General features: G+C 39.6%; 1 protein-coding gene across 1 annotated transcript in view; it reads left to right on the forward strand.

The window, feature by feature from the left end:
• Positions 1 to 9,418, forward strand: part of TM7SF3 (transmembrane 7 superfamily member 3) — a 41,556-nt gene extending 32,138 nt beyond the window's left edge. Inside the window, exons 8-12 of the mRNA XM_032284024.1 lie at positions 2,318 to 2,398; positions 3,008 to 3,160; positions 6,726 to 6,823; positions 7,413 to 7,575; positions 8,827 to 9,418. Of these exons, the coding sequence (XP_032139915.1) occupies positions 2,318 to 2,398; positions 3,008 to 3,160; positions 6,726 to 6,823; positions 7,413 to 7,575; positions 8,827 to 9,089 (758 nt within the window). The 3' untranslated portion in view covers positions 9,090 to 9,418. The remainder of the gene's footprint in view (positions 1 to 2,317; positions 2,399 to 3,007; positions 3,161 to 6,725; positions 6,824 to 7,412; positions 7,576 to 8,826) is intronic.
• Positions 9,419 to 15,930: the final 6,512 nt, after the last annotated feature.

Raw genomic sequence — 15,930 nt, forward strand, 5'->3', positions numbered from 1 at the left:
CTGAGTTGCACTGCATTTTTATTCTTTTCTATTCTCCCTAGAGTACAACCTTCTCTTATTAACAGTGGAATACAATTATGCAGTGTATTTTTTCAGCTGCTAGATCTGTTAGTTGACTAATGATAACTGAGATTATAAATTGGTTGTCAGGGCTGGATATAGTGGCTTATGCCTGTAATCCCAGCATTTTGGGAAGCTGAGGTGAGGGGACTGTGTGAGGCAGGAGTTTAAGTCCAGTCTAGGCAACATAGTGAGACCCCCTTCTCTACCAAGAAATGAAAGAAAAATTGGGGCTGGATGCTGTGGCTCACACCTATAATCCCAGCACTTTGGGAGGCTGAAGCAGGTCAATTGCCTGATCTCAGGAGTTCAAGCCCATGGGCAACATGGCGAGACGGTCTCTTTCAAAAATACAAAAAAATTAGCCGCGCATGGTGGTGTGTGCCTGTAGTACCAGCTATGTGGGGAGGCTGAGGTGGGAGGATTGCTTGAGCCTGGGAGGCAGAGGTTGCAGTGAGCCAAGATCGTGCCACTGTACTCCAGCCTGGGTGACAGAGTGAGACCCTGTCTCCAAAAATAAAGAAGAATGAAAAAAAAAGAAAGAACTTGGTTGTCTTTGTAAAAATACATGTGGGTTTTTATGATGGCGACTGACTTAGTTTCATATAAATCAGCCTGCAGGGCTGCAGTGTACACTGAATTTGAAATGTGTACCTGAATCTGCTCAGACCTGAGCAGATTCAGGTTCCAAAGGGAACGCCCGCATCCACATCAGTGAAACACACTGAAGGACTGGGATGTAAATTGTGCTCACTGAATTGGTTTGAATTATTTGGGCTGCCTTTTATATAAGTGATGTTTTCGATTATTAAAAAATCCTTATTGGCCGGGTACAGTGGCTCACGCTTGTAATCCCAGCCCTTTGGGAAGCCAAAGGCGGGTGGATCACCTGAGGTCGGGAGTTTGAGGCCAGCCTGGCCAACGTGATGAAACCCCATCTCTACTAAAAAAAATACAAAAAATTAGCTGGGTGTAGTGATGGATGCCTATAATCCCAGCTGCCCGGGAGGCTGAGGCAGGAGAATTGCTTGAACTTAGGAGGTGTAGGTCTCAGTGAGCCAAGATTGCACCATTGCACTCCAGCCTGGGCAATAAGAGCGAAACTCTGTCTCAAAAAAAAAACAAAAAACTTGTTTAATCAACCAGGTGTATAACTGAGTAGCAAAGGTAGAGCAAATGTAATCTTGATCTAATAAAGCTCTTTAAACTTGTGTTAAGTTGTTTGAAATAGCAACTCCTTTCCCACTATTATGATACTTTTTTTTTTTTTTAAACTGGGAAGAGAGTATTGTGAAGAATATATAATACCTCAACATGTGGGATGATTCTGTAACAAAGAGCTTAGTTGCTAACCTGTAGACTCAAAGTTATCACTAGCTTTTTTCTTTTTTTTTTTTTTTTTAAGAGATGGAATCTCACTATGTCTCCTAGGCTGGAATGCAGTGCAGTGGCTGTTCACAGGTACAATCATAGTGCACTACAGCCTCAAATTCCTAGCCTCAACTGATCCTCCCTCTTCAGCCTCCCAAGTAGCTGAGACTACAGGCACAAGCCACCATGCCCCACTCTAAGTTTTTTTGGTATGTTGATATGTATAATTTTGTATTTATTGAAATTGAGATACAGTACAAGCATTACCAAAAACAACTGTGAAGAATTTAATAGTTGGAGCTATGGCTTCCATGATCAGGATTAGGCTTATTTGTGGGAACAGAGTTATCTGTATGCTTACATTACCAGGTGTTTTAATGGATGAAGGTAATGAGTGATCATTCTAAGCAGGATAGGATGAATTTAAAGAAGATATAAAAGTTATATTTTGCTTTGGAACAGTTTGGGTTTCTTTTTACGTTTTATTTATGCTTACAAAACTATTCAAATTTAGTGTGTAATTTCAGATTAGACACAAATGACAAAAGCGCTATTCTTGTTTTAAGCAGAAAACATAAATATACTACAATGAGCTATGAAATGAACAAATAACAATTTAACAATTGATACTGACCTATATACAAGAAAGTGTATTCTGTAGTTAGTACTTTAATGTTGTATCTGTTTAATAATAATTACTCCCATGACTGCTGAATTTCTTCTGCCCCTTAGACAACTTTTTTTCTCTGAATGCTGTAATATGTAAATTCCAGAAGCTTAAGCATGTATTTGTAGATTAAATATTTAAATTGCATTGTAAAAAAAGGTGCCTAACCATAGCTTTTGTTGTTTTGCTTTTTTCCTTTCCTGGTGGTTTGCCACTTAGAATTATTCTTCATAGGCTTTATCATCATGGGATTCTTCTTTTATATACTGATTACAAGACTTACACCTATCAAGTATGATGGTAAGTGAAAATTACATAGTTTAATTGGGTATTCAAGAAGGCAGGTGCCATGTTTTACTGTACGTTTCCTTCTGCAGTTTGGCCTGTGTGTGTAAAATAATGGTCTACCTACGCTCTGAACATCTTTTCTGAACTACTCATTCAGACCTTCTGGGTTTTTAATCTGTATGATGAATTCCTTGGTACTTAGGGAAAGGAGGGCCCATATCGATTATAAATCTGTGATTTGGCTATGTGATATGTTGAAGATATGAGATGTACAACAAGCAAAATGTTGAAGTTTTCTTTACCTAAAAACAGACACCCCCCCCACCCCATTACATTTAACAGAATGCTTGTCACCTTTTCTTCCTCAACCCCAATTTATTGACAAGCCAAGCCTCTTACTGGTCCTGTGGGGTTTTAGCTCCCTGGCTAGTTTCTTTGTCTCAGCGCAGACCCCTCTCTAGAGAGGGTTGCTCTGTGCTGGCTTCATGGCACCACTGAAGAGCCCTCAGTGCCTGACCTAAAGAAAGCTGAAGCTGTCGCTGTTAACGGTATTGTGTGTCTAGGGCATGCGATTGGAAGTACTACTGGTGATCCAGCAGTTCATCCTCTTTCTTTGTATAGTGCGTCTGATTCTGACAGCTGTCGCTGGAAGCGTCGGTGGAATGTTCTTGGTAGCTGCGTGGTGGCGATGTGGAATCCTCTCGATCTGCATGCTCTGTGTTGGACTAGTGCTGGGGTTCCTCATCTCGTCAGTGACTTTCTTTACTCCACTGGGTAGGCGACATGTAACTGATGGTTTGCGTGTCTGAGTCACTGTTTGAATACTGTCTAATTGGATTTGCATCCTGGAGTGGTGTCGCATGTCAATGATTTTCCTGTGGAGTTCTGGAAATCTGCACTGATGGTGTGACACTTCCAGACAGCACCAAAACCAGTAGGAGTCCCTCCTTCCTCACAGGCACATTAGATGAAATATAGAATGTCTTTAGAGTTAGCTTTGTATCTGTTTGTTGTGATAAGGGGGTGTGTGTGTTGATTAGAAATAATGGAGGTAAAGGGGCACTGCTCTGATGGCAGCTGAGTTGGGGAACCTGATTATTTGTTTCTGGTCTTCTCTTGTACCCTCAACTTCTACTCCCACCCTCTCAAACCCCAGGTGTCGCTGAGGTACCTCATCACCCTGGGGCTGTAGCACAGGGATGGTTCTAGGGTTTTTTTTGGTGTTTTAAAAGAAGTAATTCAATTGCTATCAGTTTTTTACATGTGGTTAACTTACAAGTTAACTTTCTTTGCCATTGTTTAATAAGTTACATTTCCTGATTGTTGTCAAAAACAAAAAGAGTATCTGTATTCAAAAGTACTCTATTTGGCTGTTTCCTTTCTGCCATAATGTTCTTCAAATATTAGAATAAAGTTGATGGGACTGTTAGATATTAAAATAGCCATTTCATGAGGCTGTCAACTCTAGAGAATGCAGGAGATTATAATAGAGTACAAGTCCCTTGTCTCCCTGAAGACTTTTTTTTCTAAGACCACAAAGAATTGACAACCTGTGTTTACTGTCTATCCAAGGCCCTTTGTTCTAACTTTAGCAAAACTGGAGCCAAGCATATTCCTCCTGGCCCTGCTACAGGTAGCCTTTTATCTGGACAGTCTGATGAAAAGCAGTGTTGTTTAGGCTTGGCTAAATGACAGATTCACATGGGGATGTTTTTGAAAATACAGATTCAAGGCTGTATCCTAGAAGTGCTAAATAAACTACTACTTAATGGCTGGGCATAGTGGCTCATGCCTATAATCCCAGCACTTTGGGAGACCAACTGGGAGGATTGCTTGAGCTCAGGAGTTTGAGACAGCCAGGGCAACATAGTGATTCCCCATCTCTACTAAAAATAAAAAAATTATCCAGGTGTGGTAGTACATGCCTGTGGTCTCAGCTACCCTGGGAGGCTGAGGCCAGAAGATCACCTGAGCCTGGGAGGTTGAGGCTGAAGTGAGCTATGATGGTGCCACTGCACTCCAGCCTGGGTGACTGAACAAGACCCTGTCTCAAAAACAAAAAGACCACAAAAACCAAATACCATTTACTGGGCTTCCCCACTTTTGTTAATGCTTAGAGCATACAGGAATGATAGGTTAGAATTTCTAGTAATTAATGTGCTTTTCATGAGTAGAATGAGCATAAATTGTAAAGTGTGAAAGAAAACCCTCTATATGCATTCTGGCTCTGTCACTAGTTCCCTTACTAGCTTATAACCTTGGACAAGGTATTGAAACTTTGTTCCACCATCTGTGAAACTATCTCATGGGATAGATGTGAGGAATGAGAAAATAGAAATAGAGAGGTCTCTTAATTTTCATCTTCATAAAAGTAGCCTAGAGCAGGTTGTCTCTAAACTTGTTGACATACTATTCCTATTGGTAAAAATAATTTTAGCATATGCTCTTTATATATGTTTATTTATGAACTATCTCATAGCGCAAGGACAGTTAGGGTGAGCATCACAATGCTCGTGGGTCCAAACATATGTTTTTATTTTTTAGAGACAGGGTCTCTTTCTGTGACCCATGCTGGACTGCAGTGGTACTGTCATAGCTCACTGCAACCTCTAACTTCAAGGTTCAAGCCACTCTCCTACCTCAGCCTCCCAAGTAGCTGGAACTACAGTTTTTTTATTTTTAGTAGAGACAGAATCACTATGTTGTCTCGGGTGGTCTCAAACTGGGCTCGGGCAGTCCTCCCACCTTGGCCTCTGAAGTGTTGGGATTACAGGCTTGAGCCACTGCACCTTCTCTCTCTCTCTCTCTCTCTCTCTCTCTATATATATATATATATATATATATATATATATATACACACACACACACACACACACATACATATATACATATATTTACACACACATACACACATACACACACACACACACACACACACACACACACACGTTTTTTCTGAGACAAAGTCTCACTCTGTATCCCAGTCTGGAGTACAGTGGTGCAATCTTGGTGCACTGCAACTTCTGCCTCCAGAGTTCAAGTGATTCTTCTGCCTCTGCCTCCTGAGCAGCTAGGATTACAGGCACATACCACCCCACCCGGCTAACTTTTATATTTTTTAGTAGAGACTGGCTTTCTTCATGTTGGTCAGGCAAGTCTCAAACTCCTGACCTCCAATGATCCGCCCGCCTTGGCCTTCCAAAGGGCGTGGATTACAGGCGTGAGCCACTGCACCCAGCCAAGAGGCCTACCCATATTTTTAAGCATTAACATTTGAAAAATATTTGGCTGACCTCTCTGTTCTGATTAGGTTACTAATTTCTACTTTATGTGGGTAGCGACGAGCTTATACTCTGAAAGAGTCCATTCTTCACATGCATGCATCATTAACTATTTTCAATCCCTCGATTTCTTGAAAGCCTTTTTTTTTTTTAAAAATAAAGCCACATATATATTTTGTGAAGGTTAATATAGTTAAACTAGAGAATATAATCTGTAGGTTCACCTCAATGGCATGTTGCTGTTGGCTTCAGAGAATATGGAGTTTCAAGGTCCAATCCTGTAGCTTAGAGATTCTCACTCTGACATGGAACATGTAGGTCTTATGGACTGAATGGTGGTGCCAGTGTCAGTATTAAACAGCAGTCAGGCTATTCTTGCTTTTTAAACTTAACTTATAAAGAGGAGTTCTCATATATTTGTTCTGGGTCAGAAAATTTGTGCAGCATTTTGAAGTCCAGCAGCAGAGAAGGGTTTGGGAAGAGCAGATGGTTTGGTTGGTTCCTCCTTTCTGATACATGAGGAAATCACATGTCACAGTGTGCAGTGGCATGTAGGATATGCTTTGATGGTAAAAATCTGTTAAGTGGATTTGCTGTTTACAGTGGGTTCATGGCTTAACTTCGAGAGCCTTTATTTGTATTCTTTATTTTGCAGTACAAAATCATGAAGTCAGAAATGTAGCACTAAAAGGGGTGATTTAGAGCTTGGAGATAATATAACTCAATCTCATTTTGAGGGTTAGGAAACTGAGGCTCAAGGTCACAGAGCTAGTGAATGGAAGAGCTTGGACTATGCCAGTCTCTTCTAAATTATTCTGTTAATAAATGCAGAGCGTTTACCTGCTTGATTCCCCCCGACCCACCCACTTTCTAGAACACATTCCTTCAAAGAAGATTGACAGTTAAATGAAGAAAATCAGAATTCATTTCTAGTTGCCAACATATTTCCTGGTTGTTACTTTAAGCCTTTGATGTATATGTGTGTTTGGATGTTCCAAGAAATGAAGTCTAACTTGGTAAAGCTGTTGTTTACTCTTAGTTTCTTTTTGCTTTTTCAGGAAACCTAAAGATTTTTCACGACGATGGTGTATTCTGGGTCACTTTCTCTTGCATAGCTATCCTCATTCCAGTAGTTTTCATGGGCTGCCTAAGAATAGTAAGTGTCTCATCAAAAGTTAGATTTATTCATTATGTTATCCTGTGTGTTCAGCTGATCACTTATTTCATCATTTTGCATGTTTTATTCACTGGGGAGGACTGTGTTATTTCTATCAGATGACTGCTTCTAAATAGCCTTGTTACTATGAAAGCAAAGGAAGTTCTATTTGTGATTATCACATGATGTTTTTTTTTTTTTCTTCCACCAAATGGCATATGCTTTTAACAGTAGGAGCAGAGAATGTAGTGCTTACTCTAGTCCACCAACCCAATGGGTCATTAGTTTCAGCTGGCATCACAAGAGTGGTTCTTCATCTAATTAGGTTTATTGTTGAAGTTCCTTCGCAGGGAAGATATTTCCATAGTATTTGGACACGCTGAACTGTGTTTTAAGAATTCATATGGATGTTGAAGGTTGTTTTCAGTTTATCTTTCCAGGGAAATTCTGTTCAGCTCTCAGAGTGGGTCTGGTCCCTTTTCATGCCTGAGGGAGCAGAAGTGATTGCCTGTCATTGAAGCCAGTGGACAGTTAGAAATGACTTTCGTTTTACCAGGGATGATGCCTAAACTCTTCCACTCTTCCACAGCTGAACATACTGACTTGTGGAGTCATTGGCTCCTATTCGGTGGTTTTAGCCATTGACAGTTACTTGTCCACAAGCCTTTCCTACGTCACTTTGAATGTACTCAAGAGAGCACTCAACAAGGATTTCAGCAGAGCTTTCACAAATGTGCCTTTTCAAACTAATGGTAAGACTCTTAAATCCAAAAACCAGTGTGACAGCACAGTAAGAGTCTTGACCCACCTGTGCTAACCAGAACACTTGGGAACTAGATTTAAAGAAAGTCAGCTGGGACAAAAGAAGGAAACACAGCATACAGTGCTTTGAGAGCCCTCCGTTATGATAACTTAGGATTATGGGAACAAGGCATTTAAAATTTTAAGATGATGATAAAAATCTACTAGATGAATTTCACTAAGAAATTTCCAAGATTATTTAGGTTTACCTGGTCATTCTCAGTGGGGAGAAAAATGCTAACAGTAAATACGTTTGACACTTATGGGTGGGGGTGGAATGAGGGATGAGAATGACAACCTGATTTAATTTTAAGTTATTCCCTTGTTTCCCTCCCTTTAATGAAGCATGCAATTTGCTAGTTGAAAGAGCTTTTGATTAGTAAGCCTGTAGTGTCCCTCACTTGTAGGATTCTATCCATTCGATTTTCTATAAAATTTTTGAAGAAAAAAAATGACTACCACATGAAATGTTCACAGATTGTAAGATATGTTGACTTTAGAAATGTTAAAATATGGAGAGTGAAAAAGCATGTCTTAGAATTGAAGATACATGACAATTGTGATTGTTACGATTTTATTTTACGGTAGATCTTTCCCTCTACTATCTAGAGCTTTCCCTTTGGATAAGAGGTTGAAGGTAGAGACCTTGAAATCCTCGAAAACCTTAAAACTCTCCCAACTTCTCAGTACCAGTGTTTTGCCAAGCCTTTTACTAGAAGCTGAGTACGATTGGTTGAATCTTTCCATGCATTCCTGTACCTACTCTGTGAGTGCAATAGGGTCCCATACAGAGTGGAATGGGAAAGAAATGAGCATGGTGGCATCTGATGTTCCATGATGTACATATGTGAAGTATAACTAGATCACTGCCTTCCTCCCTGAACCCCCTCTGAAAAACACGCAAACAACTGTGGGTACTTGTTACATACATGTTGTAAGGCCAAGGATCCAAACAACTGATTCTTTTACAATCTGTCTGGACTTTCAAATGCTTGTAATAGAAAATTCCTAGTTTCAAAAATAAGACTGTGGCTTCCCCACTGATTCCTTGGTTTGTAAGTGAGGAACTACATACGCGTTTGGGCTAACTTACCAGAAAGTCTATTAGAAAGGAAGATACAGATTTAGTCCATGAGAGTTGTGTTATTATGTTAGATTTTAAAATACTAGAGTTCAAACTACTTTTCTACTGTTTTTTTTAGACTTTATTATCCTGGCAGTATGGGGCATGCTGGCTGTAAGTGGAATTACGTTACAGATTCGAAGAGAGAGAGGACGACCATTCTTCCCTCCCCATCCATATAAGTTATGGAAGCAAGAAAGAGAGCGCCGAGTGACAAATATTCTGGACCCTAGCTACCACATTCCTCCTTTGAGAGAGAGGCTCTATGGCCGATTAACCCAGATCAAAGAGCTCTTCCAGAAGGAGCAGCCAGCTGGAGAGAGAACACCCCTGCTTTTATAGATGCCCAGGGGGTTGGTCAGTGTGCCTCAGCTTTGGCGTTCATGCCCGAAGTGCTTCACCAATCTCTGGTGCAAGTCTAATAAAAGATCAGGCATATATATCTGTGCTTTGCATAATATTATGGTGCCCTTACGGATATATGGTAAGGGTATACTAGGGGATTAGGATTATTCTAAGAGAATGAGAAAGATGACCAAAAAGTTATGGTAGGGAAGCTTTTCTTTATTTCCAAATATTTGAGAAATTACCTTTTGGTTTACAAATCTATGATCAACTTATTCCATTAAATAGATACATTACAAAAAATTAAAAACTGATTCTCCTGCAGAGCCCTGGTGTTTCTTTTTATAACCCCTTAAAACAAGTCTCTCACCTGAATCTATCTAATCTTGGGGAGGTAGTTTATTTTAGTGTTGTACTGAGTCTTTATTTGTGACAGTGTTTGGAAATTTAGGGATTTGATACTTGGGACTTTGAATTTTGGAATACAAAATAAGAAGCAGGCCAGGCATGGTGGCTCATGCCTGTAATCCCAATACTGGGAGGCCAAAGTGGGAGGAGGTGGGAAGATCACTTGAGCCCAGGAGTTTGAGACTAACATGGGCAACATGACAAGACCCCATCTCTACAAAAAGAAATTAAAATATTAGCTGGGCATGGTGGCACATGCCTACTCCCAGCTCCCAAGGAGACTGAAATGGGAGAATCCCTTGAGCTCTGAAGTTTGAGGCTATAGTGAGCCATGATTGTGTGTCTGCACTCCAGCTTGGGTGACAGAGACCCTGTCTCAAAAAAAAAAAAAAACTTATTTTCTTACTAAAAGCAGTTTGATTACTTAATTGTATGTCCTTGTTAGTATTACACATTATCTAAAAGTTAACCTGTTTTTTTTCAGTATTTAAAAAAATTCTTAAATTGTGATAAAATACACAAAAAAATTTACCTTATTCATTTTTAAGTGTACAATTCAGTAGGTTCCCTTTGTTTTTGCCTTTTATTGCTTAAAATGGTAATTGAAATAGCTAAATTATTTCAAAATAGGCCAATTTATATAGATAATAGAATTTTATAAGAATGATTTATTTATATTCAAAATAATGGCCCCCTTTTTCCTTCAAGGCCTTTTAAAATAGTGTCAACAGGTGATCTTTAATTTAAACCACATTAGATGACATATGGATTATATTTGTTTTTAGGAAATAACCCCATCTTAATCTATATTGCTTGCCGGGCACAGTGGCTCACACCTGTAATCCCAGCACTTTGGGAGGCCAAGGCGGGAGGTCAGAAGTTTGAGAACAGCCTGACCGACATAATGAAACCCCGTCTCTACTAAAAATTTGAAAATTAGCCGGGTATGGTGGTGGTTGCCTGTAATCCCAGCTACTCGCGAGGCTGAGGCAGGAGAATCATTTGAACCCAGGAGGTGGAGGTTGCAGTGAGCCAAGATTGCATCACTGTACTCCAGCCTGGGCAACAGAGCGAGACTCCAGCTCAAAAGAAAAAAGTCTGCATTGCCATTAAGAAAACCTTAGAAAAATTTGTACTTCTTAGTTCTTTCTGCTCAATTATCTGTGTTAGCATTAGTGTAAAATACAGTTTTCAGTAATTTCTGTATGAAGCCTTTGTACCACCTATGTTTTAAAGTGATGAGGATGGAGTCAAAAGGATTCCGATGTTTAGTGGAGCTGCTTTTCATTGGAGAGTCCCCTCAGTTTTGACACCCTTGTTTCACCACAAGAAAGCACCTGAACACCCTGGGTTGTGTGCTTACTACTCGGGGGCTTTTTCCTCAGCTTTCAGAGCACTGAATTATTGTGAGCTGGTGACTCTGCAGGCCTGAGTGAAATTAGGGTTGGTGAATGTTGTTGCATATACATTTGTGAATTAACCACTATTTAAATGATGCTGCTTTTTAAAGTTTTTCAAAGTACAATAGATTTTTGAAGTTTCAGGTAACTGGAAAAATCTTTAATTTTTGCTTTAAGTGTTTGGAGCAGGATAAAACAACATACAAAATATAACATGATTTTTGCTTTGAAAAATTCAGTGCAGGTGACCATTTACTGTTTATTCTGTAATCCTTTCTGTCTATAACTAATTTCAGTAACAGTGAAACTTGATGAAGTTTTTAAAAATGATTTACTGTAGGGACAAAGTTATATGGAATGTTTGTGAGTTATTTTCTATACCATCTGAATGTACTGCCAGTGAAGACTGTAAAGGCAGAAAACACTATTTTGGAGGGAGGATACAGATTGCTTAAAATTTTTCATAAGTTGTGAATGATCAAAAGTCAGTTTGTATCATTTTTATAATAAATCCCTATTTTGAAAAAAATGCTAAAAAGCCTCATTTTTATAAAATTTTTCAGATTATATTTGTACCATGGCAACAAGACACAAGAGAACAGTTTCACAGCTATAAAAAGTTATTTAATATAGGCAAATAATATAGTTCTTCATTTTAAAAAATCACAAGGATAGCCAGGCACAGTGGCTCACACCTGTAATCCCAGCACTTTGGGAGGCCGAGGCAGGCAGATCACCTGAGGTCAGGAGTTCGAGACCAGCCTGGACAACATGGTAAAACCCATCTCTACTAAAAATACAAAAATTAGCCAGGCATGGTGGTGCATGCCTGTAATCCCAGCTACTCAGGAGGCTGAGGCAGGAGAATTGCTTGAACCTGGAAGGTGGAGGTTGCAGTGAGCCAAGATCACGCCACTGCACCCCAGCCTGGGGGACAGAGCAAGACCCAGTCTCAAAAAAAAAAAAAAAAAATCACAAGGATAATTTACAGGAAATGAAGAAATCTGGGGCAGTGCATTAAAAAGGATTAAATTGGTGTTATTAGCACTTCACGTGTATCATACTAAAGAAAAGTAGTAATGAACAGGAAACTTTGTTGAACTGTTCTTTAAAATGTTTTCAGAAAGTTCGTACTAGCTATATTAGGCCAGTTGAGTTTTCTGTAGCAGATGAAATAGAAAACTAACAAAGAAATTGCTAGAATATTGAACTTTCAAAAGACTTAAGAGATCATGTTCACTGACCTCTATTTACTACCCGAGGAAATTCTTAAGAAGTTAATGATATGAAGTCAGAGAGTTATCAAATAACGCAGCTCAGACCAAAACTGGGATGCCCAACTCCATATCCAAATGTGCTTTACACTTGTCATGATGAAGACGTAAAGCACCAGGTTATTTTCTATTTTCTTCTGCTGATGAATTGATAGAATGTTTCTAATATAGCTGACTGTTCTTTTTGAAAATTAATTTTACACAGTGAAAGCATGTTTTTCCAAGTTAACTCTGAAGTCATGGACCATTTATTTCAAATGATTGGTACATAAATTTCTAATATCCATTTCTCCACAGCAGCATCTGTTCAAACTTGGTCTGAAGTTCACTCCTAGATGATGTACTTGTGATATTCATTCAAACCCAGAGTTCTTGGCTTTAATTTTCTGAGAACCGGGCCTTGCCCTGGGGCACAGACCTCATTGCACCCCAGACCTTGTTGGGAGGGCTGCTACCTATGGTTTTCTGATGGACTAAACTGTGCCCCCCAACAAATTTATATGTTGAATTCCTAATACCCGGTACCTCAGAGCATGACCTTATTTGGAGACGGGGCCTTTAAAGAGGTTTCAAATTAAATTGAGACGATTAGGGTGGGCCCTAATCCAGTCTGACTAGTGTATTTGTAAAAAGGGAAGATTAGGACACAGAAACACCAGGCACATGTGCTCACAGAGGAAAGACCATGCATAGAGCAGCAAGAGGGAAGCCATCTGCAAGTAGAGGAAACCATCCCTACTGGCACCTTGATCATGGAATTCAGCCTCCAGAACTGTGAGAAATGTTATTTCTGCTTAAGCCATTCAGTCTGTGGTATTTTAATATGGCAACCCTACCAAAAGAATCCTTTGCAAGCCTTTTTTACCCTGATTGTTGACTGAAATGGCTCTTGGCAATTTGGCCATTGTATTTGCAAGGACCACTCTTAATGAAATTGACACAAAGAGAGGCTTAAGTTAGTGGGAACTCTGGACTTACCCAGGGACTACCATGTAATCATTATACTGGGGAGGTTGGTAGGTCTGGATCAAGCTTAAGATTAAAAAAAAAACTTAAGGTGGCTCACGCCTGGAACCCCAGCACTTTGGGAGGCCGAGACAGGCAGATCACTTGAGGTCAAGAGTTCAAGACCAGCCTGGCCAACATGGTGAAACCCTGTCTCTACTAAAAATACAAAAAAAATTAGCCGGATGTGATGGCACACGCCTGTAATCGCAGCTACTTGGGAGGCTGAGGTGGCAGAATCACTTGAACCTGGGACAACAGAGGTTGCAGTGAGCCAAGATTGCACCATTGCACTCCAACCTGGGCAAGAAAGAGAGACACTGCCTCAAAGAAAAAGAAAAAAAATTGTAATATAATGATAGGCTTTGACTTAAATCTCACATTCACTCATTCAGTAAACATTTGTTGAGTTCCTGTATGCCAGGCATTGCCTTGAGCATTGGGAAGATGGAAAACACAGGCATGGTCTTTGTTGTCTGGGACTGGAGTATAATAAGTGAGACACACTAGTTACACAAGATGTATAATATGCAATGAAAATGTATAATGGGGTGGGGTAGAAAGTGGGATGCCAGGGAAGGAGTCCTTGAGGAAGTGACATCCCAGCAGAAACTTGGAGGTTGAGTAGGAGTAGCCAAACCTAAGTATGTTCCATGTAGGTGGGGGAGTATTAACGGAAGCCCCAAGGCCTTCCCTTCTCATTGTGGAGAGCTATAAAACCAGCACGTGGCAATTGTAACCTTGGGTCTGCACCCTAAGTTTAATTCTTAAAACCAAGTTCTGTTAAAATCTCACACTGACAATGCCATTAACAAGCTTATCTTCCCAGGTACAGAATAAGGATGAGACAAGATCAACCACTCTTCTGCCTACCCTAAGATGGATGTATAATTGAGTCTTTATTCCCTTTTTTCAAAGTTTACCTTATATTATGTGAAACAGATTTACTGAGCGTTAACCAGAGTCTCACAAGAATGTAATCATTTGCCTCACTGCCTACCCCTCTCCCTTTTCCTTCCTTGCTCTCCCCTCCTAAATAATGAGTTTCCAAAACGTCTTTGGAAAGCTCAGGTCACAGATGCTCATGTTACTTGCATTTTTTTCCCTGGTATGTCTTTAAACTTTGGCTAAATAAACCTCTACTGATTTAAGACACTTGCCTTAGTCACTTTTTTTGGTTAACAGGTTTTCTGATTCACAAGAAACTTATAATGACCTCTGGGAAGACAGAGGTTGTAGCAAGAGGTTTACTTACTCTGAATTGTAAATTTTTTAGAATGCTAGATTTTTAACAATATACATTTATTTTTTCATTTAAAAAGAACAAACATGACCCAACAAACTTTTGGGGATTTATATGCTAGAAATTACAGTAAATAAAGGCATGTAAATGGATGTTTACTGCAGCATTATTTTGTGTTAAACTTTGCAAACTAAATATCCATCAATTGGGAAAACTGATGAATAAATTACAACTATATAATGGGAGCTACAAAATGCTTGATTATAGGCAACAGAAACTGGCCAATGCAAACAAGACAGCTGAAATACTGATGTTATTTGCTTCAGGACATTTCCTCCTATGCATCTGATTTTTACATATTTGTAATTATATGTGTAATTTATATTAAGCTTTTTATCATGCAAATTTAGGTACAGATTTTCTTCCTATTGCTAGTGTCTTCAAGCCATAGATTGTAATCAACTGTATTAAGTGAATTTTGATACGTAACTATTCCCCTACTGTAGGATATTTAGGTTGAATCTAATTTGTATACTTTAACACTACCATAATGTAGCTTTGACCAGCGGTAACAGTGAAGGAGAAAAATGGTGGGATTTTGATATTTTTGGAAGGAAGAGCCAACAACAGGATTTGCTGATGAATAGGATGCATGGTATGAGAAAGTGGAATCAAAGTTGTCACCAAGGTTTTTGGCCCTGGCAGCTGCAAGGATGGGAAAGAGTATGGAGAGGTTCTGGGAGATTCAGTTTGGCTTTGGACATCTTAAGTTTGAAATGTCTCTTTGACAGTCACAGCTGCATGAATCTGGAATTAGACGTCTGTGCTAGAACTGTGAATTCATGAGACATCAAGCATAGAGGTGATATTTAGTCATGAGACTGGGTGAGATCACCAAAGTGAGTAGAGATACTGCACAGAACAGGTATAACGACTGAGCCCAGTGGCTCTCTAATGCTAAGAGGTCAGAGAGAAGAAACAAAGGAGACTGAGGAACAGCCAGTGAGGTAAAAGGAAAGTGTCTCCTCAAATTCCAATTAGAAATTACCTTCATCAATATTTTACTAAAAAAAGTTCTATTTCACTCTGACAATGTGAAAAGGTAGTGGTGATACCAAAATTAAGTTATGAATCTACGATCTTCCACTTCATTGAAGCAATTTCCTTTTTTTTTTTTTGGGAGGAGAAACGAAGTTTTACTACTGTTGCCCAGGCTGGAGCGCAGTGGCACGATCTTGGCTCACTGCAACCCCTGCCTCCTGGGTTCCAGCGATTCTCCTGCCTCAGCCACCCAAATAGCTGGGTTTACAGGCACCCATCACCATGCCTGGCTAACTTTTTATATTTTTAATAGAGATGGGGTTTCACCATGTTGGCCAGGCTGGTCTCTAACTCCTGACCTCAAGTGATCTGCCCATCTCAGCCTCCCAAAGTGCTGGGATTATAGGGAAGCAATTTATTTCTATAAAATTTTGGAAGACACCTTAATATTAAAGAATATAAATTAG

This window comes from Sapajus apella, unplaced genomic scaffold, assembly GCF_009761245.1.
Source record: "Sapajus apella isolate SASKATOON/1434 unplaced genomic scaffold, GSC_monkey_1.0 scaffold2, whole genome shotgun sequence".
Lineage (NCBI taxonomy): Eukaryota > Metazoa > Chordata > Mammalia > Primates > Cebidae > Sapajus > Sapajus apella.